Consider the following 25,494-nt stretch of genomic DNA (forward strand, 5'->3'; position numbering starts at 1 on the left):
TACACTCGTCCCCACAAAAGAGGAGTTAATGATGTTCTTCACAAAGAGTCTGACTTCATGAAGGGACACTGAACACATACTGTCATCAGTGCATCAGCAGTGTCACAGAAAAGACATAATACAACTGTGTTGATAGAAATCTTCTCTCTATCCCCTGTATCTCGATGTTATCAAATGTAATAATTCCACTGTACACAGAGTAAAGAAATGTTGTGATGACATCACTGCATCAAGATTTGCTCTGAATAATGTCTCCATCACAGTGTTGCGCAGCAGCGAGTTTCCTTTTTAGTTGAACTTCCCTTTCACCATGAGAGGACTCCCATTTATTGTGACAAAACTGATGTAAAATCATAAATGTGTCAGAATTTACAGTAACTGTTGTTGTGTTGGTGCAACTATGGCAGGATCCTTCTGCTCTTGACCTGAGATGTCAACATAACAAAAACTTCAGCAGGTTGTCACAAAGGTCACTGAACATACACAACTTTATGTCACTCCTAAAACACATACACAAGCCTATACCTTTGGAAGAGCGCTTAAAATATTAATTTCGTCCAAAAAAGGCTTAAGCATCATTTCCTCATAATTTCATTCATTCATTTAAATTGCAAAACTGCAGCCTTGACTTGAACTTGTCCACGTTAGTCACGTCTATATGTTTCACAACAACTTTTCCTCAGTGTGCATGCAGCAGCACTTTTATGATGTTCTCACCACAACAAGATAGACAGTTCAAAGTCCCATCACCGGACCGGCCTCTTACATGAGGTCTGGAGAAAAAAGTTGCTCTTGAGAGTGTTGTTTTTTTTTTTTTTTTAGATGTAATTATTGAACCTCTTGGAGGTGGGCGTTTGGTGTGAGGTGATTAAAACTCAAGTCATCTGAAATTCTCCAAACCAGGAGACAGACAGCACAAGATTAACACAAGGTAAGATCCAAATTTCAAATTGAATTTCAGTGAATTGGTGGCGAGTCTGGTGTGACTTTTTAGGGTTATTAAAGTATCAAACACAACTCAGTCTATTTCTTTCCTCGAGAAAATTAGCTGTAGGTGCTAATACTCCTCCTTTGACATTCATCAGCCCCCCCACGCCTACCTGGCGCTGCAGCACACCTGCAGCAGGTTGGTAAGTAGACTGCGACGTTGACGTGTATAAAACGGATTAGCCAAAGCAGGTGACATAAAACACATTCACAATCAAAACACTCTCCTGTCGCGATACTTAGTGCTTAATGATATATGTTGCCACCGAAAGGCGCAGGTGTAGGTCCAATAGTGTCAATACACAAAAAAAAAAAGTAACACATTCAACTCAATTCAACTTGTGAACGTTGCTCCGTCCACCACATGCGAGGCACAGGTGAATGAGATACCTGAAGGTGTCTTTGTAGCCACAAGCTCAACTTCAAAGGCACGAAATGTGTCCACGGTGTCTGTTTGAAACCGTTTGAAACCGGATCCGGACCTGCGCAGCTGCCTCAGCTGCACCTCATGCTCAGCCGTGGGAAGTCGGACAGCAGTGGTCTGCCTGCCCCGCTGCCCCCTTTTGGGTTTTTAACCGTGCGAGATGAAAATGTGAGCGGAGACGCTACACACACAATTAACAGAGTATTAATTGTTGAATCCGTTCAAAGGTTACTGAAAACATTTGGGCTCCTCGGAGTCCCTGAGTGATGATACTGTGGATGTGAATGTCAGTTATGTAAAGTACAGCACTAATGGTCATGGAGGTTTGAGCCAAGTTCAGCATGAGCCGAGAACGTTTAGAGGTAGTGTCAGCATTTAGTTTTAGATTTATACATTATTTCTGAAGGATGGAGGTATTTGCAAACGCGATTAGTTTGTGGATCTTTGACTTGTCACTGCTAATGATGTTGCTTGTTACTAAAAATTGATTAGTAAATAAGTAACTCAATTATGTTTGTTTTTACAAGGCTGTGCTTAATATTTTTTCTACCAAAGGGCTTTTTGAGCTTCCTAAACCTGATACAAGTAAGATGTCTGGCTCAATCAAACTGCCTCTCTGTGATGTAATTATAACTGTTCAAAGCATTCTTTGTTCAGTGACCCCTTTATTTGCTGGGCTGCTTTTTCCTCAGGAGCATATTTGATTTGGTGGCTTAATGTGCTTGAGAAACCATGTTTTCTCAGGAGTGTTAGGGGGGGAAATTTGTTGCTTTTTAAAGTTGTGTGACTGTAATCCCGGCATAATGAGTGTATGCTGACATGGAGGCAGTGTTGCAAAACTGACTTAGTCTCAGCTGGCTGCAGCTGAATGCAGGGATTGATGCAGACATGTTGCACAAGATATATGCAACCTTATGTGTATGTAGTAGTAAACCTAAAAATGGGAGTGAATTTGCTGTAGCTTTATTCAACTTGTTGCAGAAAGAAAATAATTGGAGCTAGGTGTTGCTATGACCTTTGACCTCAGTGTGTCTTTGCAGCATTCACATGCTTGCGCTTTTCTTACGTCGGGGGCCCTCTGTGATCATTTTGCCTGTCTTTATACGATTGTTGCTGTTATTAGCTGACTTGAATTCCACAGGAAAAAAGCTTTTCTGTCATGAGGAGGGTAAGAGGGATACAATGCAGAGAAGAGAGGAAAAAAAAATCTAATAGTGAAAACTATGTTGTCAGGGAAACGAGCCCCAAAATCTGGTGTGATGAGACAACTGCTTTGTTTAACTCTTGTGCACTGGTAGACTCCACAAGGATTTAATATGCAACAGAGATTTATCATGACTCAGGAGTTAGGCCATCACTGAGGACCAGATAAACTATGATAGGTTGGGGAGGGGGGGGGTTGGGCCTTGGTGCTTTTTTTTTTGTTTTGATTAACACAGTTGTGATAATTTCATAAATCTTCAGTGCTAAGTTAGTCAGAATTTATTCTCTGAGGGAAAGTTCTGCTATTCTGAAGTCTACTCTCCATTGTAAATCCACACAATGGAGAGAAAGAAGTCCACGTGTATTGTTGGATATTATTCGCATATCATGAGCTGACAAAAGACACCACTGGCATGACAAAAAATCTAGACAAGCTTTGATCCAATTCCTTTCCTCTGGGCAGTGCGACTCCACATACTCATATATCCATTTCATTCTCTGATTAAAATATAGATTTTCCCCTGTTCTCAGTATATTTGTACGTAGTTTACAGGATAACCATTTGGAGACTCTCTAAATACATTTCTGATAAACTGTGTTTTTTAAGAATTTCTCTTAAATAACATGTAGAATAACTTGACACTAGCATGACAGTAAATGCACATGCCCTTGAAAACATTTATCTTAATTTATCTGCTAAAGACAAAGTGCTGGGTTGAATGAACCCGTCCTTGATCTTTATCAGGCTGAGGTATGAAGTGAGGTGAGTTGTGGTCTGTGTGTTGTACTGAAAACACGTGACTTCTTCCGTCCTGCTTTATTTGGTTCCATGTGTGTTGTACTGGTGATCTACCTGGATTTAGTTTTGATAACCTTTCCCAAATGTACCTGAACCATGACACAAGGAAACAATGAGAGAATTTCCCTGTTATCAATGTGGAACTCGGCTCTGATAGGAAAGGCTCATCCCTCCCACCTACCCACACACTCCTAGCTGGAGTTTTAAAGCTCTGCTCACCTTACTCCTTCAGTTACCAGCCGCAGGTCCAATAACACAGCTCCAAAAAGTAGATGTAATCCCAGTAAGCCGCAGGTGGCCTTGCAGATTGGCTGCCCAGATCTCCACATTTTTCTCTCCTTTCACACACTGCCCCCCTCTCGCTCTCTTCCCCAGGCTCCCCTTGTGGTGGCAACCCTCAGCTGAAATAGGGCCTTTGCAGGGTGGAGGCAACACGCTGCAGCCAGGACCTGTCACATTACTCTCAGCTCCACAGTGGGACCAGGGCACCTGAGTACAACTTGTGAGGCAGGGTAAGAGAGCGTTAAGAGAGCAGACCAAACACACGGAAGCAAGGACACCTCTGCAGCGGAGACCAACTTGGGACTTGGGAGACACTTTTGCCCCTTGAGTCAGGGGGATCGCAGCTGTGTGTCACTGGAGATTGTGGTTAAAAGCACTTCAGCTTCTTTGTAAGACTTTGGTTCCATTTGAATAAGAGAAAGCACAATGGATAAGGATGCTCTACTGGACTACGAGTACCCGGACCTGGATCCTGTGCCATCCAAAATAGAACACGAGTAAGTACATGCTGACATTTCTAAGGACCCAAATTTAGTTCTTCTAGACCAAAATGCCATCCACTTAGTTTTGTATGATTTTATTGTCTGTCTTAAGAGACATTACCATGAAGACAATGGGATGAATTGTTTGCATGTTTTAATGTGCATTAGTAGTTAATCCAACTTTTATAAGTCTGAACAATTTTGCATTGAGATACAGTTCTTCATTGAGATATCAGGTGACACTTGGCACACTTCACCAGAGCCAGTGTCACTGTGTGATCTTGTTCCCATTCATATTATTTGTAATATTATAATAGAGGCTGGATCATTTCGTGTTTTGAAAAAGACAAGTTGTTATAGAAACTGGTAGGTTTTACCCACAGAACTCATTAGAAAAAAAGTTTGAACAAAACCCAAAATGACTCATTGTTTAAACATTTTACTGTACTAGAAGATGTAGCACATAAAACCATGCAACTTTGGACATAAGATCCAAAACTCATACTGACACTTATTCTTAACCCCTGACCAATCCCACAATGCAACAGTGTAGAAAAAAAATCCACCATGTTGATACAAAATGATTAATAGTAAAACTGTTGATGTTAAGTAATGGACTCAGATGAACAATCAGACAGAAATACGATGGAACAAGTGTAATATATCAGAAACCGCCATGTTTAGCTAATAAATCGTCTGGATGTCGCGTGAATTAATACACTGTGGTGAGTTGTGGACTGAAAGGCTTTTGTGTTGTACTGTAGTTCATCAAGCTGAGCTAACTTAGATCCATTTTCTCTTTGTAAACACTGAAATGTCCTGTTGGTCACAGGAAATGTGAATTTTAACATTGCCTTAAATTTACAAACGGCCTTGTCTGGAGTGCCAAGTTACAAATCCACACGTTGTTTGGACAGTTAAGAGACTGTCGTGAAAAATGTCAAAACATCCACTCTGGAAACTGCCATCTCTGTGCATTGCTGGCAATATATGAAAGTAACTTTAAAGTCTCCTAACTTTTTTTTGTGTATGAGGCCTTCTCTGTATTTCAGATTAATTAATTTATTACTACCCCATGACCCGGCATTCCTGCTTCTCTAGTGTACAGGAACGTGAACATAGGCATTTGTTGTTTTCCTGTGTCACGCTGATACCAATCCGTTTAAATGCAAATCTGTGCTGCAGGATTTCAGCTACAAAGTTTCCAGCCACAAATGGTCCTGACAGTGACGTGTGAAGGGTTTAGTGAGGTATACTTTAAGTCAGCTCAGTGACTCAGAGCCTTGAGTTTTAAGACTCAGATTGATTGTTTTGCTTTCCCTTCCTTTTTTTAGAATAATCCCTCCATGTGACCCCACTGCCGATGACAAGCTCTACCATATATGCATCACCGCGATATCTGTAAGTCCACTTTCCCACTGGATTAATGTGACACAACATACAACACACTGTCCTGTGATTGCCTGTCATTCAGACATTGGGTTTTGTGATATCACACAAAGCATTTGTTATGATGTGCTGCATTGAGATATCATGTTTTTTGACTTTGATATCAGGTCAGTGCTGTCTAACTATCTTCACCAAGGAAGTTACTGTATGTTTTAAGCTCCATTTGTTTGTCTGATAGTTAGGAGATTATCTCAGAGGTTTTAAGGAAATTTGGTGGAATGTGTCCTAGGGACAAATGGTTTTGAGCAAATTTTTTCTGATGCAGATCCAGGTGTAGATCCGGGGCCTAGGAAGGATCGGAGGAAGGGTCCACATCACAAAATCAAACATTTTTGCTTCTCATTAAAATGTCACTTACTTGTGGCCCATAATGACCAGTCAATGTTTTTTTGATGGAGGTCATGATCCCAAAATGATAACTTAATATATCAAATTCAGACAGTGGTGCAGCCTTATTCACTGTTGTTCGCTCTCAAAGCGATTTCTAGTTACGTCACAGAAATGAAACAATCCAAATCCAAATTGAATGTATAATAGTTATATGCAGAAGATTTATCAATTTGCTCCCATGGCCTAAGTCTAATAGTTGTATATAGATTTCTCCTCCTCCCATGATTACATAAGGATGGTAATTCACTGTTTCTACCCCTGATGTCTGTTTAAAAACGGCCTTAGAAGTTGATCCTCACTGGCCCAAACTAGAGCAAGGCATTCTTCCCAGCCTTGTGTTTCCTCAATGTGTCGCAGGTCATGACAGGTCATTGCACTCTCACTGGTCGTTGATCCTGAGTGATGACACTTCATTCAGACCACACCCATGTGCTGCACTAATGAGACACTGAGGTTTGGCCCTTTGTGGCATCAACCCCCATTATTATTAGTCAGAATCAGGGTGATGCATGAGCCCTGGACAGTTCACAGCTGCATACTGCTGTGCAGGTCATGCTAACTGATGTATTTCCTCCACTAGCTTGTTGTCATGCTGATCCTGGCGATCTTAGCCAGACGCACAAAGGTGGACAACAGACAGAAAGGACTCCCAGGTTTACTCAGGTGAGGCTTTTTTCTAAGTAATAAACAACAAGGTTAAATGTGAAATGAAATTAGCTGCTTACTCCTACAGGAAGATAGTGGTACCTTTGCTTTTAGATTGCGTTGCTATAGCTTGTTTTCCAAAGATCTGTAGATTGATATCCAGTCTCTCAGGCAGTCATTGGCTTCCAATTATTTCAGTGTTGTTTGCAGATCAACATGCAAACACCTCACTTGAGATAGGACAATCTGTCACAGTGCACATTTGCCATGAGAGTAGAATATTGCAGGTGGCATTGTGATTACAATTTCGATTGTGAGAGCATTAGGTCACATGGATTTTGACGAAGTGTGACCTTGTGTTTGTCACTTCAAAAAAGCCCGTTTTTGGCAGCTAATTCTCAAGTCAAGTCAAGGATATCACAGTTTTCCAAAAGCACTGCAACACATCAGAGTTTTTAAAGCAGGACCATCTTGCAACCTCATTATAATACCAATAATATATAATTATATTAAATTTTATCTGTTTATTTGTATTATCTCAAGGCACTTTACAGTGTAAGATCAAGACCTTACTTTATTACAGAGAGAAAACCTACTAATTATCGGCACTAATTTTGATCTTTTGACTGGCTCATGCTGTTATTAACCCCGAAACCTGCTCCAATTGAATTGCCCACTGCCAATGAGAAAGACCTATCATGCTCAGTGAAATTTCCCTGGATTAATTGAGGTTGAAAACTGTGATGGATTACCCGTCTCAAGCAAGTTGCAAAGCTCAGAGTAGATTTTCATACCATGCTGATGTGACTGTAAGCAAAGGGCAGCCTGGAAAGTAGAAAATCAGACTGAAAATGTCTCATATACTTTAATTAGTTTGTGGTCCAGAACTTTAAAAAACACTTATATGGTCCTTTTGAAGTGTGATGACCATTTCTGGTAAATAACTGTTTCATCCAAATGTCAGGCTGGTAACATGTGGACTCTAAATACTTGCTCCTTGATTTCACAGTCCGGTCAACTTCCTGGACCATACACAGCACAAGGGCCTGGCAGTGGCTGTGTTTGGAGTGCTCTTGTGCAAACTATGGGGCCTGGTCATATCGCCAAACCCCCTCCCCTTCACAACAGACACTGAGAACAAACGTGAGGAGGTCATCTTGGTTCTTCCTGATCTAAATCAGTCTATTCTGTGTCTTTGCTTTTGTCACAGATTGTAAATCTTCTACAGCTGCTTTTTATCATAATTTTCCTTTTAATTGTATTTTGGCTTTTATCTTAGTAATTAAAATTTCCCTCGTTTGAATACGTGGACAAAAGAAAGATGTATCTTTATAAACATTATTTCTGTTAAATATCTGTGTTACATAATTGGATTATTTTGTTTCCATGTGTCTGATATTTTTGATAAGCCTTACAAGAAGCTTTTTTTCTTAACTGAAATTACATAAGGACTGACTCTAAGGAGTCGGTCCCTAGCTACTTTACCCATTCCCAAAACAGGACAAGCTTCAGTAGAGGAGGGAGTATAGTAGTTGTTCAGCACTGTGTGGTCTCAGATCACACATCACTTCCACACATTTTCTCCCAAAACTATGCAGAATGAAGCAGAATTAGTTGTCAAAGTTATTATCTTATGTCACATGGTTCACTAAATCACAAATCTGCGTATTATCTGTCTGATGCACACAGCCTTCACCCACTTGTTTGTATTTGCAGAGAACTGGGTGATTCTGGGTGTCTTCTACTACCCCGCACTGTACTACCCTCTCCTGGCATGTGGCACCTTACATAATAAAGTTGGCTATGTACTTGGCAGCCTCCTGTCATGGACACACTTTGGTGTTCTGGTCTGGCAAAAGATTGACTGTCCCAAAACTCCTCTGGTAAGCAAAGACCACTTTTAAAACAACCACCAGTTCTCATTCATTCATAACTAATAGAATGGTGAAGAATCCAGTGTCTAAGGATTTTTGTGTGTGTCATCTGTCTGAGTTTTAAGGATTATTTCAAAGACAAAGCTGAATTGTTTTGGTCTGGAAACCCATTGATTACCAAACAAGGCTGGTCTGTTGCATATGTAAGAGATGTGATTTGAAAAGATGGACACATGGTTGGGGATTTATACCCTTCTTAGTCCCAGATTCTGTGCCACATCACTGTTGTTTGGGTTTTCAGTGCGATGAATGTCTGCGACTCACAACAATTAGTTCCACTGTCTGTTGGTCTTAATCAAGAAGCTTTTTCACAGATAATCACTTTAGTGTTTGTCAGTAAAAGAGAGACATCCAGGCATCATGGCACATTGTCATGGTTGTCTTTTTGTTTTCTTTTTTTAAGTGGCAGTGTCTGTCTGTTTATCCCACTATGAGCTGGCACAAACTAAACGCTGCAGGAAGTATTTCAGCTGAACTGAAAGACAGAATGAATTTTTACTTATTATTATATTTAGAAAAGTTTTTCTTTCTAAACATGGAAAAAATACAAAGCCATTTGTGTCCAGTTTTTGTGTAAATACAATGTGGTTTGTATTATGTATTCATAATATGTTTATCCAAACTCTCACTAAAACAAGTTGCTTTCATTTATTATTATTATTTTATTTCTTTTCAGATACACAAACACTACTCGCTTTTCTCCAGCCTGCCCCAGATAGCTTGCTTGGCATTCCTCAGTTTCCAGTATCCCCTTCTTCTATTCAAGGGCTTAAAGGGCACTGAAAAGAACAATGCTACAGAGGTAAGTTTTGATCTTCGGGCAGTTCCTGCGTGTTTTGAAGCCCTTATAGCACTAATTGTTTGCCCTGCTTACATAACAGACTGGATAAAAGTGTCTGTGTTATTTAGTAGTTTATGTTCATGTAAGCCTGAACTATTAAAAAAAAGAGAAATATTTCACTAAGACACACATTTCCTCTCAGTCTGTGCACGTGAAGAACCTTTATAAGCTGCCTGCTAATCAAGGGGCTTATCATGCTCATACAGTCTAGGCTGAGGGAAAATGTGAAGTCCAGTGCAGCACGCCAGTGGCCTAATCATTTTAAGAAGATTTGACGTAATTGGTTTATGTTATGTTCTTGATCAGATTATGAAAAGGTTGCCTTGTTTTTTTCACTGCAGAGACACAATGCTGTGTTTATTTGATGCTAATCTCAGCATGGGTGTGACAAAGCTGGGGTGAAGCCATTGCCGCCCCCCCCCCCCCACCCACCCCTCCTTATTGTAAGGAGGATTAGCTTGTGAGCAATGCTTTTTCCACATGGTAATAATTACGAAATAAAGTTTAAATTTAAACAGTACCTAATGCCACATAGTCCCAGAGGATTTCAGGAATATGGAGGCCTGACTGAAACACTGGGGTCCCCAAAATCAAATCAGTTGATTCAACTCTGCCACACTATCCTAGCCTGTTTACTATCTGCTATTGTCCTTTGGTTCCTCATATGGTTTCTGTTCTTTTAGGATCTAAGCAGCAGCTACTATAAAGACTATGTGAAGAAAATGCTCAAGAAGAAGCCCACCAAAATCAGGTGAGAATTGTAGCCTGTTATCAGTAACACACTAGATTTGCTGTATTGTTACTTAGCTATGTTTTTCTTTTGACACCTCTTCAGCTGACATTTAGTGCAGCTCTGAGTTGGTGTGTTTTCATCATGTACTGATTTCACTATTAAATATATTAGTTTTGGTTGAAAATAGACTTTCATAGGGGAACAGCTGGTGGGAAATGTTTAGGCTTATTGATATGTAACAGCAGTTAAAGTTTTGGAGGGACATTTTACTTGGCCAGCTCCCAGTTGACCTGGACAGATTGAATAGCGGATGTCAAAGTGGGGTGACTATCAGTGCTTGGGAAACAACTGAGATCAGTGTTCTTGGAAAAAGGCTCTGTAAGGCCATGTTTGTTAATGTTTTGTTCTTGTATTTCTGCCAAAGGCTTTCAAGTGTATAACGAAGGACAGATGATTTCTGTATCAGAGTGGGATGTCACTCGCACATGTGTTGTGTGTTACTGTATCCTTCACACGCACATTAGAAAGAGATTAAAGGAGCATTTCACCCGATTCACCTCTGGGTTTAGGATTCTTTCTTTACTGAGTGATGGAGAGGATATTTATTTACATTTAATTCCCCAATTTTAAGGAATCTTCTTTTTGGCATTTTAAGCTTTTATAATAGACAGTAGAGAGACTCACACCAGGCATGTTGCATTTCACAATCAGCGTCCTTAACCCCTGAGCTACAAGGCCCCCTCTGGATGTTATAGTTTTTAGCTTTCAGCCCTAACTTACAGGAAGAGGATGTTTGTAAATTCACTAGTGTGTGCACAGTAAGATAGAAAAAATATTAGATAATCAAATTAATCTGGCAGGCCTGCAGGGCGCCAGTTGCTGACCACTGGTGTAGGAGTTTCCAAGCCTGGAATATATCTACTAATGAAATGCAGGACTGTGGTGGTGCAAAAAACATCACCCCTCCTTTGTCTCTTTATGCCATATGAAAAGGAAATTTTTATATGAGGTCGATGTGCAAAGAACAGACTATAAATTACAATGAGAATATCAGTAATCTGGTGGCAGGAAGACCAGGCAGAGGAAACAGGTTGCTGCTCTTCCTGTGGTGGTGTCCTAGACACTAGATCCTGATTAAAGAGAATCCGCTCACTGAGGCAATTTTTCTACACTGATCAGCATCTTGAGTATTTCTGCAAAGTAATCATATCTGCTGGTTAAACGATTGTGAACATTTCCTTGTACATTCAATGCAAATGACTAACGTGTCACACAGAGGTTGTTATCATGGTGAATGAGCACCAGGAAAGAATGCATTTCCTCTCTCTTTTGAAGCGCCTGTTTGACTCTGCCTACATAGAAAGAACTTCTCTCTAATTTGATGTGTGCAAAGATGGTGGCAAAAATGGCTCATTCATTCACAAATCCTTCCTAATCTCATAAATTCAGTGTGAATGTGTGTGATGTTAAATGCAGTAACTCTGTAACTCTCTTTACCTTTCACCTCAGCACATCGAGCACAGAGACGCCCAAGCTCCCTCAAAGAATAATTGATACCGTGAAGTCATATATTTATACACCAGAGGAAGGTAAATTTGTGATTTTAGTTTCTTTCATGTCTGATCATGCCTTTATGTGTTATCTGGTGTTAAACTTTTTTTCTTTTTTAAACAGCTTTCCGTTTTCCACTGAAGTTGGCCATTTCTGGTGTAGTGTCATTCATAGCACTGTATCAGGTAACTCCCATATCATATTATGTTAACTATAACATAGTACATAAGGTCAAAGTGATAATCACATATTGACTTGACCCAATCTGACCTTAGTCCAATAACTTCAGTCCAGACATATTTTATGCTCCAGTTTCTCCAGTCATGTGTAAATGAAATCCCTTTTTTTTTTACGTTGTTTTTTGTAGGTGGGTCTCCTCCTGATCTCAGCAGTGGTGCCTCCTCTCCAGACCGCCCGTGCAGGAGTCGATGAGGATGTTGCTAACCTCTTGGCTGGCTTCAAGATTATGCTGTCTCCAGACAAACATGAAGTGGTCAGAATCGTGGTTTATTACATGTGGTGTGTTGAAGGTGAGTGAAACCATTAAAGCAAAAGCAGCCACTTAGTGTTACAAGAGACTCTGAATACACTTCAATCACATTAGACTCTTCTTTTCATAAGCCACAGTAATATTGACATATTTTCATAAACCACCTAATGCAGGCTGCAGTTGCTGTGTTCTGCATTGTTAGCCGCTTATTTTTTTTTATAACATGCAAATTGTCAATGAATGAGATCTTTCTACAGTAAACAACCCGAAGGTCATGTGCTGTTTTCCTCGCAGTGTGCTTTATCTCAGCGATGACCCTATCCGGCTTGGTCAACCTGGCTTTGCTCATGCGGTCCATGGTTCTGCATCGGTAGGTTTAAGCACAAGACAGTGCTGTAGCTCTCTTTTTCTCTTATATTTTTTTTTTTATTTCTCTTCCCAAAGTTTCCACGAGTCATGAACATGCTTTGCATCCTGGTTCTTTCATTATAATGTAATGGCTCACACAGGAGTTATTTTAACATAATAGAGTACTAATCATCCAGACAGACAGAGTAACATTCACTCTGCATTAACTGCTGCTGGAATTGAAAATGGCTATTAAGATACTAAATTAAATGCTATACCATTACCATAAATTATGTTGTATTAAAAGAAATGTTTTCCAAGTTGAGTATTGAATTGCATTTATTGCTAAATTACTTCTTCAATTTACTATATAATTTGTACATTTACCAATAAAGCAATTTGTGTATTGCATAGTCCTGCATTGTCTTGATTGTGTTTTTCCTTCTGTAGGTCAAACTTGAAGGGGCTGTACAGAGGAGATATCTATAACGTTTACAACTGCCAGAGAAGTATCAGGGCTTCCCGGCCAGCACTGGTCTGCTGGATGGGATACACCAGCTTTACGGCAGCTCACATCTGCATTGGTACAGTTACTGTACTTACTGAATCCTGAAGGAAAACAGCAAAGATTTGAAAGATTTTTGAGAAATGCTGCTGTTTTAGATTCTGTGTCCTGTTGAATACAGTAATGTTCCCCCTAAACAGAGGGATGCATCTGCACATTATATCATAGATACTCTAAGGGTAAAATCAAAATGGCAGCTGCGGATGTGCCAAGGTTTGTGAGTTTTCCCTGTAAAAAGAGTGATTGTTCACCCCTCACTGTGATAAGAGAAATGCGTGTTCGGTGTTGATTTGTTGGATACTGGACAGGGTGAAAGCCTTGAGGGCCTGAATCTCTGATCTTTCCCCTGCAGGCATGATCATCCAGACCATGGTGTTCTTCCTCTGCCTTCTGATCGCTGTCTTCCTCATCATCATGCCTGTCCTGCACAGACAGAATCTGATTCTCTTTCAGCTCCTGTGGAGCATGTGGTGAGCATCACCACATCTGTCACTCATGACTCTCCTTTGTCTTAGGACTATAGAAAAATTGAGCTTTGTAACACGGCTGTTGAGGTGTGAAAACCTTCAGTTTTAGTTAATTTTAAGGTTCTGACTATAAAAATGCCTCAAAAATCTATTGCACGAACACAAAAGTATAATGGTCAATAAAGAATTGAGGCTACGTTCCACAGTAATAACATGATCCATGTATGTTATATAGAAATGGCTTTGGCTCACATGGATCCCTGTCAGTTACTAAATGTTTTGGTGCCTTCTGTCTTTCTTTCACCACAGGAGATGATTGATGGTATATTTTTGTCCTTTCAGGCCCTTCTGGCTGATGATTCTCTTGGCTGTGTTGATTCAACATGTCACTGCCAGGTTTTGCTTCATCAAGAAAACAGCGGGCACTCGAGACCTAGACAACAGGTGATTTACAATATTTGTTGCTATATATTGTCTATTTTGTTTCTAAGTGTTTAGATTTCTTCATAATTGCAGCATCGCCCAGCATGTTTGATTCGATCTATGCTATCTCACAGGGGTAATCTGTTCCTGCTGACGTACCTGCTATTTCCAGTCAATGTTCTGATCGGGGTGCTACTGGCGCTCTGGCGCATGATCATCACAGCCCTGTTCAACATTGTTCACATGGGACGTATGGATATCAGTCTTCTTAATCGCAATGTGGAAGCGTTTGATCCAGGTGAGTGAGATATGTATAGACAGTGATCAACACAGCCATATTGTCACTGTGAGGCACACTGACTACACCAAAGCATCAGATCAAGTTCAATGTCATCTGCATAAAAAATACATCTTAATATAAGCTTACCTTGGAGGTCTCACCTGCAAAACATAGTTCTGGTCTATTATACGCGTGTCCAAAATAAAAACTAACAACAGAGCATTGCTAGTGAATTGAGTACCTTACATTACATTGCTCAAATATATTTTGCATTTTCCTTTTTCTTTTTTGTCTGACACATTATGTTAACATATTCACTGGTATTAACATCACGCTTTTACCTTTGTAGATGTCACTGTGGTTTTTTTTTTTTCCACTCTTACTGTGGAGGCTTAAAGAGAAGCAATTTTCTATGAGTAAATGCACTTTTACTGATCCCACTTAGAGGCCAGAAATGCGTATCCTCTCCACTTTACCCTGCTAACACCTCACTGCAGCTCATATCATATCTGTATTCTGTGCAGTGCAAGGGACCCTAATTGCACACCGATTTCTGAACCGGCTGCAGATTTAAGACATCTGTTGTCAGGAAAAGCAGGTGGTTTAAAAAAAGAGAAAAAGAAGTGTGATTGTATGGCCATTATGTGTGATTGCCTCAAAGCCAACATGTGGTGCAGTTCTATGTGTTTATTGCTTTTGCCCAGTCAGAGTGACCCCCCCCCGCTCCTCCCCCCTGTGTCTGTCCACAGCCTACCGCTGCTATGCTCATTATCTGAAGATTGAGGTGAGCCAGTCTCACCCCGTGATGAAGGCCTTCTGCGGGATGTTGCTGCAGTCTGTGGGCCAGGACAGCAATGCTGCACAGAAGTCACGGGATGCTGAAGAGGGTCTGTAACACAAAACTCAGTCCATATCATCATTAACTACTTAGCACCGATAATTCAGCTCACATGAGTACACAATGATCTAGAACTGGGGCTTCACTGTATTCATAAGATTTAAAGGAAGAGGCTATTGTTTTTCTGTGTTGCTCATATTGCCAACAACTACCATTTTAGCAAACATTACTCCGACAAAAATACATAGTGCAACTGCTAGGAACTATTGTCAGTGTCCATGTTTAGTGAAGGAACATTTGCCAAGTGAAACACTGTGGCTCATTGACATGTTTTTAGTAGTTTTTGACAACAGTGGAGGTCTGTGGCACTGAGGAATGAGCTTTATCAAGTTTTGGCTACATGTTAGTACGATCAGTTGATGGTTTTTATGACAATAAGAATAATATTGAATATTGCCAGCCTTATCCTTTAAAGATAAAGAGTAGATTCATATACACATTCTCCAGAGGGGTTTAGTATTCAGCAGGTCACTGTAACACAAAATCAGATCATAACACTTTCTTGTGTGCGCAGAAGAAATGAAAGCTTGGCAGTTCTGATTTAATATGTCAAGAGCAAATTGAGTCTTGCAGTGGAATAATTTACAGACCTGCTGCTGGTCTCAATCAAATCTGTCATAAACTAATCAGCTGTCCGTATGGCATGCCTAGACAGCCCTCCGCCCCTGTCAGCAAGAGACAGGCTGTAGTCTTATAGATTGGCGCTATAGATATCATTTAACCAATACAAATAGCACCAGTGTATCATTTATACACAGTAATTTACCCAAAATATAAACAGCAACTTCAAAGCTGCTTGCTGATCTGCAGCGATGGTATTGACTCAAACAGGAGGTGAGTTATAGTCGCCTACACATGTGGTGACAAGTGAACATGCATCATAGTGAGAAATGCATCAGACTTCATCTGCTGTTGTGGAATCCAGTTCTGTCTGGTATATAGTCACAGCTGAGTCCAATTACAAATGCACAGTGGAGATGTTGCCTGTTTGTATCTAGAGAACAATGCATTATCGGGAGTAATCTATTGTATTACAAAGATTAGTTCTGGAGCAGCTGAATACATACATGAGCTGTGCTAATTGCCTATTTCATATTCATGTAGCCCAAGGGGCTCAAGCTTTCAGTGTGTTAATAGCAAGCTCAATATGCTCGTATATGCTTAGAGGATTAGAATATGATTGCTTTCTATTATTACTCTTTCTGCCTTCAACTGAGTCTTTTCCCATTCCGGTTAAGGTTAAAAAAAATCTTACATGTTCTTCAGAATACATAGAACCTGTGTATGTGCCATACCTTCGGTGCTATCATGATGTTTGTCCACAGGGATCCAGTTAGTCCAGCAGGAGAAGAAACAGCACAAAGTGTCCAGTGCCAAGAGGGCCCGCGGGCACTGGCAGCTCCTCTACACCCTGGTCAACAACCCCTCCCTGGTGGGCACCAGGAAGCACTTCCAGCGGCAGACCGCAGAGAGCTTTCTGAATGGAAGTCTCAACCGCAGCGCCAAGGAGGGGAGCAAAAAGGAGGCAGTATCCAAGGCGGCAGAAGCCGCCGCCAGCAATTGAACATGAATGTGACCCCGATGAAGGATTTTATTCAAAGTGTCCCTTGGTTTTTGGGCAAATTCTGCAGTCACATTATTTGTCCATCCCTATATGCGCCTGCATTTGTTGAAACAAGTGCACTTATAGCTCAGTGTCTCGTGTAGAGATATTCAAAAAGCCTTTTTCTGTTTGTCTGGAGATTGTGTGTCTATTTTGTGCTCTTCAAGTTCCCAGGGTTGTTTAATTGTGAGAGCAAGTCTCCAGTCTGATGGGAAAGCTTGTGTGGCACTGCTCTCCCAACTAGACGCACTCACTACACATCATTTTCAACACGTTTATGTGCTTATTTTGGGAAAGCACTTGTGTTCTATTTCAACCTACGGGTTAATCACATATGTTTTCCAATATAATGTGATTATCATTTAGAGCAAATAATGCAAAAATGGTAGCTGCCCAAACTAAACACGTGGATGTGCAAAACACTGAAGCATCCTTTTTAAAGAGGGTATTTATATGTAGAACTTTTCACTATTTATGACTTTACAGAATTAATTGTTTTCATAGACTGGGTAATACATTTTCTTTTTTCAATTGTACACATTTTGTGTAATTAACAATAACCTGTGGAATAGGAACCAACAGACACATGAAACTGTTTGCATTCCCTGTATTTGTAGACATTTAAGTCCTAAACCACTTGCTGCTACCAGAGTTTGCTCACTGTCTAAGATCTTATCTGGTGTCTGATATTCACCAGCATTACACCGTTTGTCTCTGCATTTACATTTAAAATGACGACTTTTAAGTGAAAATATAAAATAACATAACAATTTCCTCCTGATTACTGTGAAAATTAAACTGAAATTAACGTTTACTCCCCCCCCCCCCCCCCCCCCCCATCATCATTTATATCATTATGGAATTTGTCATTCTTGAGTAGGTAAATTTAGGGTCCAGATGCACAGTGTGATGCTGCTCATGTAGTGTTGAGCGAAATGAACTAACTGGACCGACAGGAAAACGAAAACAAAGAGGGTTTTTTTTTTTTTTTTCAGCGCTTCCATACACAGCAGTTTGCCTATTGCATAAATACACTATTAGCCTCAAAAATCACAGTGTCTAAGCTACATCCTTTCCTCCTTTATTAGAAAATATGAGACAGAATAAAAAGACATCAAAAAAAAAAAAAAAAAGCATGACAAATTCAGCTCCTTCTGAATCGATGTCAAACTTAAACCTCTTGTATCAAATGCTTGGTTGAATCAAATTGTATTAGCTTGATAACATTTTTTTTTTTTTTTTTACTTTAAATGAATTAAAAAAAAATAATACATCTTAGCTCTATTTTTTATTCTCCTGGAGCGTCTCAATCTGTGTCCGCAAATTCAGTGACAAATCCAGAACATGCTCTGTATAGTTTCATATGTTTTATTAATTCCACTTACATAAAATGATATCAAAAAATCTCAAAAGGTCACTGGGTTTCTTGTTTTACAACATAGTTCACAAAAAACTCACTATGCATCAAATTACAAGACAGTGAAGCCGTCAGACGCTCACATGCGCCCTCTTTGCTGAGGCTTCATTTAAACTCACCGTCGTAAAAAAAGAATAATTTCAATTCACATGGCTTTACATCACAGGTTGACAGTATAACATCTAAAGTCCTCTAGACTACACTAATAAAAACCACACAAGGAAATACGTGTGACATGCCATGGACACCTCCATTGTAAAAAGCGAGAGTAGTAGGCTATAGCAAGCACCCGTGGATTAAGAGGTTAAAATCGCACATTTTTTTTTTAAAGCCTTATACATTACGTGAAACAACATGTCGTCGGTATATAACCTGGGATATCCCGTTGAGCACAACACAGCTGAAAGTGAAATTTCCCTTTTGGACTCGCAAGGACAGCGGACAGGACGCTGCTGTGTGCGATGTCAAGCGCCGAAACGCCGAAAGCAAATAAGCCTATCTGCGTTTTATATCATTTCATCCAACATCATCCTGCAGAGCAGTTGGCTCCGGCTCCGTGGACGAGCCCAGTGGAGTCGGAGCGCCGACACCTGAGACGATAATTGGCCTGTGTGAGGTTTCTTTTAGAGAGGGCTCATCCGCAGACGCACACACCTTAGAAAGAGCAGATTTTCCCTGATGTCAGTTTGTTTAAAATGGCTTAATATTGTATGGCATTTTTATTTTTTGCTTTGTTATTTTTTTGTGCTCTCCAAACTGGCGATTAAAATTTTCACATCATTTTTTTTTTTTTTTTTGTCTTTACGCATGAACTCTTCTCGCCTCGCCGTCCGCGTCTGTCCTGCAGAAAGGGAACACTTGGTTGTTTTCATGTTTCACTTTTTGAGGTCTGATAAACTAGAAGTCTGGACTTGCATTGTGAACGTATCTTACCTATTTTAACCTTACAGTAGACGACAAATGTCACATGAATCAATTCACAATCTCAGTGACCGGCGGAGTAAATTTCTGAAAAAAAAAAAAAAAAAAAGGTCAAAGATCCACCTTTTTTTAATCGGGCTCCGTCGTTTTTTCACGTGTGGTAATGGTGGGTGAGTTACCTGCTTGAATGTAGGTTACTTAAAAGTAAAATATTTTACATGATGCTCGCAGACATCGGCGGAGCTCAGCGGCTTGGCTGCTTGTAGTTGCCGTTGATCTCCTCCGAGATGTTGACAGCCTCTGCTCCCAGCGGTAATCTGTCACTGTACTCCGAGCCCACTTCGAACTCCTCCTGGTTGGTTTTGGAAGAGGATCCGGGGATGGACTCGGTCACCACGCTCCCCTCTGCCTCCCTCTCTCCGTCTCCATCCTCTCCCTCGGCCTCTCCCTCCCCCTCCCCCAGCTCGCTGGGATTGAAGGTTTTCTCTGACTCCACAAAAGACGCCCTGGGATCAAAGTCTCCAGCCATTTGTTTCTCCATCTGATCCGGATTGTGAGCCTTCATGATCAGCTTGTAGGTCTTCCCTTGGTACTTGTATAACAAATGGCAGCAGGTGGCCCCCAGTAAGGGAACTGTGGCCAGAGCCAGTAAGAAGATGCTGACAACAACGATGATAAGCAGGGAGGGGATCTTCTTCCTAGTTGTGAAGACCACTTGGACTTGGCAGTCCTGTCCCCCATAGGTGAGACAAAGTGTGTAATTGGTGCCAGGCTGCAAACCACGGAAGTGGTAGGCATTAACCCCTTCCTCTATAATGGACCATTCAACCACAGAGTGACCATTTCCTGTATTTACACAGAGGTAGACCATGTCCAGGCTGACTTTACTGGATGAGGACTGGTACAAACCCACAGGCTCTTTATTCACTGTTTCCTGGTTTTCAGTTTGACTGAGATGAAGGTTAGACTTGCTGCTGGGAAGCTGCAGCGGATTCAGCTGCACTTTGGCCTCCGTTTCTGACACCTCTAATGCAATAACACCAAAGTCAAAGGTGTACTGCTTCAGGTCCTCCAAGCTCATGTTGAAGGCATGGTTGGAGATGTATTCACTGCTTTCTCTCACTCCGCACTTGGTCGCAAGGGTGGGGTTCTTGGAAACGCTGACAACTGACTTTGAGCTGTCAGTTTTGTCTGACGAAACTTCAGAACTGGTCTTTTCTTTAGGCTTGGCCCGGTCGATCACGTTGTTTTTAGAGGTCTTGGGCTCTGTGGGCTTTCTAGCAGACGGATGGATTTTGCCCACTGTAGAATCGATCCCTGAGTTGCTCGCATGTTTTTGGGTGCCTGCCATAGCCACTCTAATGCTGCTCTCTGCTTTACCCAAATCATTCACGGCAGAGCAGCTGTAATTTCCATCTTCCCTTTTACTCATACGCGGGATGATGAGAGTGCCATTTCTAAAGACAAGGAATCGATTATTGGTTGTTTGATCATTAACTGGTGCATCATTTATCTCTGCAGTGGATGGCAGAGGGAACAGATAATTTTGATTTCCTGCAATCACCTCCCAGCTGACTTGTGGTTTGGGGCTCCCTTTTGTCTCACAATTCAAGATGACCATGAAACCTTCATTCAGCTCTGTGTTCTCAAGGTTGGGCTGTGAGGTTACAGTGACAGTAGGGGCCCTACAGTCCAGTTTAGGGATCTTTGTAACCAGTGTGCCTTTCAGGTGTTCAGGGGCCTCACATACAATTGAATTTGGCTCAGGGACAGAAATCTTAGTTGTTGTGATCCAGTCCCTCAGCCACTCCAGGCTGCAGGAGCATGTGAAGGGGTTGTTAAAAATCTGAAGGTGGGACATGGAGGAGAGAGCGCTGAACGTACCCCGCACAATGGTGGTGAACTTGTTATTGTTAATGCGCAGCGACCTCAGGTCTTTGAGTGTGGAGAAGGCATCCTTTGGAAGGTTCACCATCTCATTGTTGTTCATTTTCAGAAGCTGCAGGGCAGTGAGGTTGTGCAAATCCTCCCATGGAAAGTTCACAATTTTGTTGTAACTGATGTCCAGGTTGCGGAGCTGGATCAGGGGGGCCAGGGTGTCCGTCTCTATGGTAACGATATCATTGTGGGCCAGCCAGAGAGAGGTGACCTGAGTGATACCGACGAAGCTTTTACTTTTCAGTAATTTGATCTTGTTGGCAGAAAGACTCACGGTGGTAACATTGGAGGGGAGACCCACAGGTACCACCAGCAGGTCCTTGTAAGCACAGTCTGCAAACTGGTGGGCAAATTTATCCTGGCAGCTGCAGAGCTCTGGACAGCACTGCACAATGCCAATCACAGTAGTCCACAAGGCAAGGAGCTGCAGGAGCCTTCTCGCCATTTTCTGCACCTGCAAGTATCAATTACCGGACATTAGCCAAATATATATATATATTTATATATTTTAGCAGATGCCTACATAACATCCATTATGTCCATTACAGCAGTGGATATGTTCTCTGAAAGCTTTTATCTCATATCAATTCAAAAGTATAGGCTAAATTATGCTTCATAAAAGGCACAACAGCACTTTACCACGTTTCAAAACTGCATTGAAAACTAATAAAAGCAAAGACACTGCAAACAACAACACAAGATGAATAATACAACTGGCTGCTGCTGTCATACAATCTGCAAGCGTCACACGCAGTTTCCCCATTGCATTTTGCCCACATCCCATCACAAACACAGCATTGTTTATTTTAGGAGTTTTCGACATCTATATGCACATATGCTGTGTGTCGTATTTGCAGCAATTTCAGGGTCAGATGGTCTTCACTGCTCTAAGCGCGTTTTCACAGTCCGGTCCGGACAAACTGTCTGTCTATGGCAGTGACACCTTTGTTTTTTGTTTTTTTTTCCAGTTAATTGAAAACACTTTACTTTGGAAAAGAGTTAAATGGCAATGCTCCCATTACCAATTTGCAGAGCGTCGCACCTTTCCGCACTTACGCACTGATGCCCTTGTGATTCATCAGAGTTGCAAGTGGCCTACTGGGCGATTTCTTCCACCTCATCCTTAATCCGGACACTGCTGATGATCTGTATTTTTATTATTATTTTCTCGTACAGTAACAGCCTCATTAAGTACCGAATCGCCTTACCTGCTCAATGTTAACTTCGGTTCCCGCGTCTTATAAATCACCCCCGGAGTTTACAATCCTCTGAAACAAGTTTAAAGGTCGAAAAAACTCGAGTCCTCGTGTGTTGTGGATCCTTTCACATGACTTTTGCGGACCTGCGCAGCGCTGATGAAGGGCGATGGAGGCAACATTTTTCCCGGCGAGTCGCTGTTGCAATCCGACGGCGCTTTTTTCCCTCTCCAGCGAGAGTGGGATCCACTGCGCGTTCCCGTCGCCGCGGAGCGAGAAAAGGAACCGTGAACGCGCAGCCTCTCCCATCTCTCTCCTCAATATTAAAGATACAGAAGCTCCGGGTCCTCCACCCTCAAAGAAAATTCATAATTTACGATTCCATGTTTAATTTAGTACCCCGACCCGAGCCTAATCTTTGACCTCATTCGGTTTAACCACAGCCTATTGTCTTTTAAGAAGCCTGAGTTTCCAAACGCACTGACAGATCTTAAGTTTAGTTGTGCTGCGAGAGGCAGGTTACAGACAGTTTCCTGCAGCATTATTCGAACTAATCTTTCATGATAAATATAAAACAAACAAACTGAAAGAGGCTGAATTTAAGCGGAGTCTAAAGTAAAAAAAAAGACCCAAAATCTTGAGGCACATCTGATCCAGATCATTTGATGGCATTTCTAGCATTATGTGACCTCTGAATTTATTCCTGAGCGTCAGTTAAAATATGATAATCGCAAGTAGAAAGCTAATGGTAATAACTTTAAGGTAAAACAAAACAACAACAACAACAAAGTTATTCTTAATCATTGAATAGTCTCAACGTTTTGGTGACTAATCCGCTGGTTTGTTTTAAATTCATGAGGTCGCCTTTGACTTTAAGCCTATTATTATCTTTTTTTTTTCTTAATCAACATTATTATTCATTATTGTTCCTTAATTGTTCGAGTCATGTTGATTAGTGTTAGTAGGCTGCTTGCAGAGACTTGTTTCCTACTAAAATACTGCCATCGTCTGGTGTACTACAGTATGAACCCACTTGGCCATGACAAAACACAGTGATGGAAAAAGTATTCACACCCTTTGCTTTTCCTACCAGTTATAACTACATAAAAGTAGTACAGCGATGTATTACAAGTAAAATTCCTGCATGAAGAAATGACTTAAGTAGCTACAAGTAGCGACATTACATTATTAAAGAGTATTTGTCTGTTCCCTCTGACTGATATACTATTATATATGACATTATTATTAACATTAAACATTAAAACTGAAGCATCAGTGTGTAAGTTACTGCTGTAGCTGAGGAATTCAGCAATGTGTCATGTGTTTGATTCTCTTTTTTTTTTTAATTGATGACAAAAATGTGATCACATGATAGAATTACAAAAAAAAACTGTCCTAATAGCTAGATCCACCCTAAAGTAGCCATAAGAAACCTTAGAAGCATATTTCGCTGTGTTATTAACCAATAAACAGCAGTGACTGCAAACTCCACAACCAGTGATATTAAGAGATGCCCAAACACCATCAGGATAACTTATGAGGGTGCTCACTTGATTTGATTAACTGGGGCTGCTGAAGCTGCAACTTCTGAAAAATGTTGAAATGTATTTTTGCACATGTGTGGATTTTGCCCTCCATCGCTTACATTGGAAACGTTTTTAGAAAAGGGTCTTTTAATGAAGCAAACGGTTTCAATTTACATATTGAACTTTAACTATCAAGGGTTTGATACTGTAGTTAAAGGGTCCGTAAACGGTCACTGCCACTAGATGTCGCACTACACAACCAGTATCTCACACCAAAACGACTGCTTTGTCAGCCACACCTCAGGCCTCCATTAGGACACCCCTACACCCCCGCCTCCTCTCTCCTACCCACACCTTCTCAGTCAGAAAGGCGTCAGAGAGGCGAGCGAAAACGGGCCACTGAACACACAAGTGGCACAACTGAATAAAGTTACCCTGCGGACAATCTAATCGCAACCGTTGGCCCATGTTAGCATTGACGGGATATGCTCCATGGCATCGCTGACGGTGAGCCAGCTAGCTAGCAACAGCGAGTCAGCTAACGTTATGTAGCCGTCACTAAGGAAAACAGACATGTAACATTATGTAGCATCGTGTTACTAACACAGAAGAAAATATTTTGGATGTTTTGACGGTCCATCGGACATCCGGGATTTGAGCCAGCAGTCCCAGTGGTCGGTCGGCCGGTGCTCTGGCCTCGTCTCTCTTTGTCGGAGGCCATTTAGATGAAGAAGTCGTTTCTCCAGTGGAAGAAATTCTGGGAGGATGTCATCTGCATGCTGTCGCTTTCACCTGAAAGCTGCATAGTCTTATTAGACAACAGTGACCTCTGCTGCCAAAACACTACAGTTACAGACAGAATCTGTATGCCTTCATATATCATCAGCATTAGGCTTTAAGCTAAAGATCTTTACAGTGGCTCTGATCGAACTGCACGCACTTTTCTGATGAAGGCCAGTTCAGGCTGAAGGATCTGGGCTTAGGAATTCAGCGACAATATAGTTGTGGCTGTAAACATGTTGGTCCTGTTAGACAACAGTGACCCCTGCTGTTAAAATATTGTAATTACAGACTGAATTTGTATACTTGTATATTCAACAAACAAGTAACTTACAAAAAAGGAAAAAAGAAAAGTAACTTATACAAGCATACAATTATTAAATATATTTTATATAATTAATTTCCAAGTTGTGCTTTGGAAATGTATCACAATTTCATGTGTTTGAAGTACACCTATGGTATTTTTAATCCACAGGGTGTGGTTCCAGCTATCGACTTTCTTTCCTTTTTTAGAAGCCATTGTTTGTTTTTGTTTCATTGTTGCTTTTATTTTGGCTTCATTCCAGTCAGTTTTTCCTGTTGCTGAAGCACAACAGGAAAAACTTTGAGCTGTAAGCAGTACCCCAAATCCTCTGGAGATCAAGGTTAAAGGGAACTCATATCATAGACCAGATTGCAGCCTGGCGCCATCCAGAATCAGAGCTGGCAACACTTATGAGTGTTAGAGCCTGAAGGTATCTTAAAGCAGGCCTTCAGAAAATCCTGTCTGTGATGCTTAGTGTAATGCCAAAGGTTGTCAGATAACCATGTTGCTGGCCTGTAGATAGAGACTTATTCACAGGAGCCACTTAGCTGTTGTCATGTCAGATCTGGCTTAAGTCACAGACTCCATGATCTTCATGAAAGTGACCTGAGGCTGACT

General features: G+C 41.0%; 2 protein-coding genes and 1 long non-coding RNA gene across 8 annotated transcripts in view; 1 reads left to right on the plus strand and 2 right to left on the minus strand.

The window, feature by feature from the left end:
• Positions 1 to 1,517, minus strand: part of LOC139633043 (uncharacterized) — a 31,647-nt gene extending 30,130 nt beyond the window's left edge. For all 3 annotated transcript variants that reach the window (XR_011693670.1, XR_011693669.1, XR_011693671.1), the window contains exon 1: positions 1,378 to 1,517. This is a non-coding gene — a long non-coding RNA (uncharacterized lncRNA). The remainder of the gene's footprint in view (positions 1 to 1,377) is intronic.
• Positions 425 to 17,608, plus strand: stra6 (signaling receptor and transporter of retinol STRA6). Of its 4 annotated transcripts, none has more exons than XM_071498380.1 (18): positions 425 to 931; positions 3,789 to 4,192; positions 5,512 to 5,578; positions 6,597 to 6,679; positions 7,671 to 7,804; positions 8,378 to 8,544; positions 9,272 to 9,397; positions 10,120 to 10,187; positions 11,679 to 11,758; positions 11,844 to 11,905; positions 12,088 to 12,250; positions 12,505 to 12,580; positions 13,009 to 13,142; positions 13,476 to 13,593; positions 13,933 to 14,034; positions 14,148 to 14,311; positions 15,043 to 15,180; positions 16,517 to 17,608. In XM_071498380.1, exons 2-18 carry the CDS (start codon positions 4,122 to 4,124, stop codon positions 16,753 to 16,755), a joined length of 1,992 nt encoding a protein of 663 aa, XP_071354481.1. In that variant the 5' UTR covers positions 425 to 931; positions 3,789 to 4,121; the 3' UTR covers positions 16,756 to 17,608. The 4 variants fall into 4 exon arrangements, with proteins under 4 accessions (XP_071354481.1, XP_071354508.1, XP_071354499.1 ...); XM_071498407.1 differs by lacking the exon at positions 425 to 931 and adding an exon at positions 999 to 1,130; XM_071498398.1 differs by lacking the exon at positions 425 to 931 and adding an exon at positions 1,118 to 1,179.
• Positions 17,609 to 18,927: 1,319 nt separating this feature from the next.
• islr2 (immunoglobulin superfamily containing leucine-rich repeat 2) lies at positions 18,928 to 22,603 on the minus strand. Its single transcript, XM_071498366.1, has 2 exons — positions 22,279 to 22,603; positions 18,928 to 21,524 (listed from the first exon to the last, which is right to left on the minus strand). The coding sequence occupies exon 2, from the start codon at positions 21,513 to 21,515 to the stop codon at positions 19,377 to 19,379; it is 2,139 nt and encodes a 712-aa protein (XP_071354467.1). The 5' UTR covers positions 21,516 to 21,524; positions 22,279 to 22,603; the 3' UTR covers positions 18,928 to 19,376.
• Between the last annotated feature and the right edge of the window lie 2,891 nt (positions 22,604 to 25,494).

The sequence above is a fragment of the Trachinotus anak genome, unplaced genomic scaffold (genome assembly GCF_046630095.1).
Source record: "Trachinotus anak isolate AG129_WGS33_773 ecotype Australia unplaced genomic scaffold, CSIRO_AGI_Tana_v1 ptg000002l, whole genome shotgun sequence".
Lineage (NCBI taxonomy): Eukaryota > Metazoa > Chordata > Actinopteri > Carangiformes > Carangidae > Trachinotus > Trachinotus anak.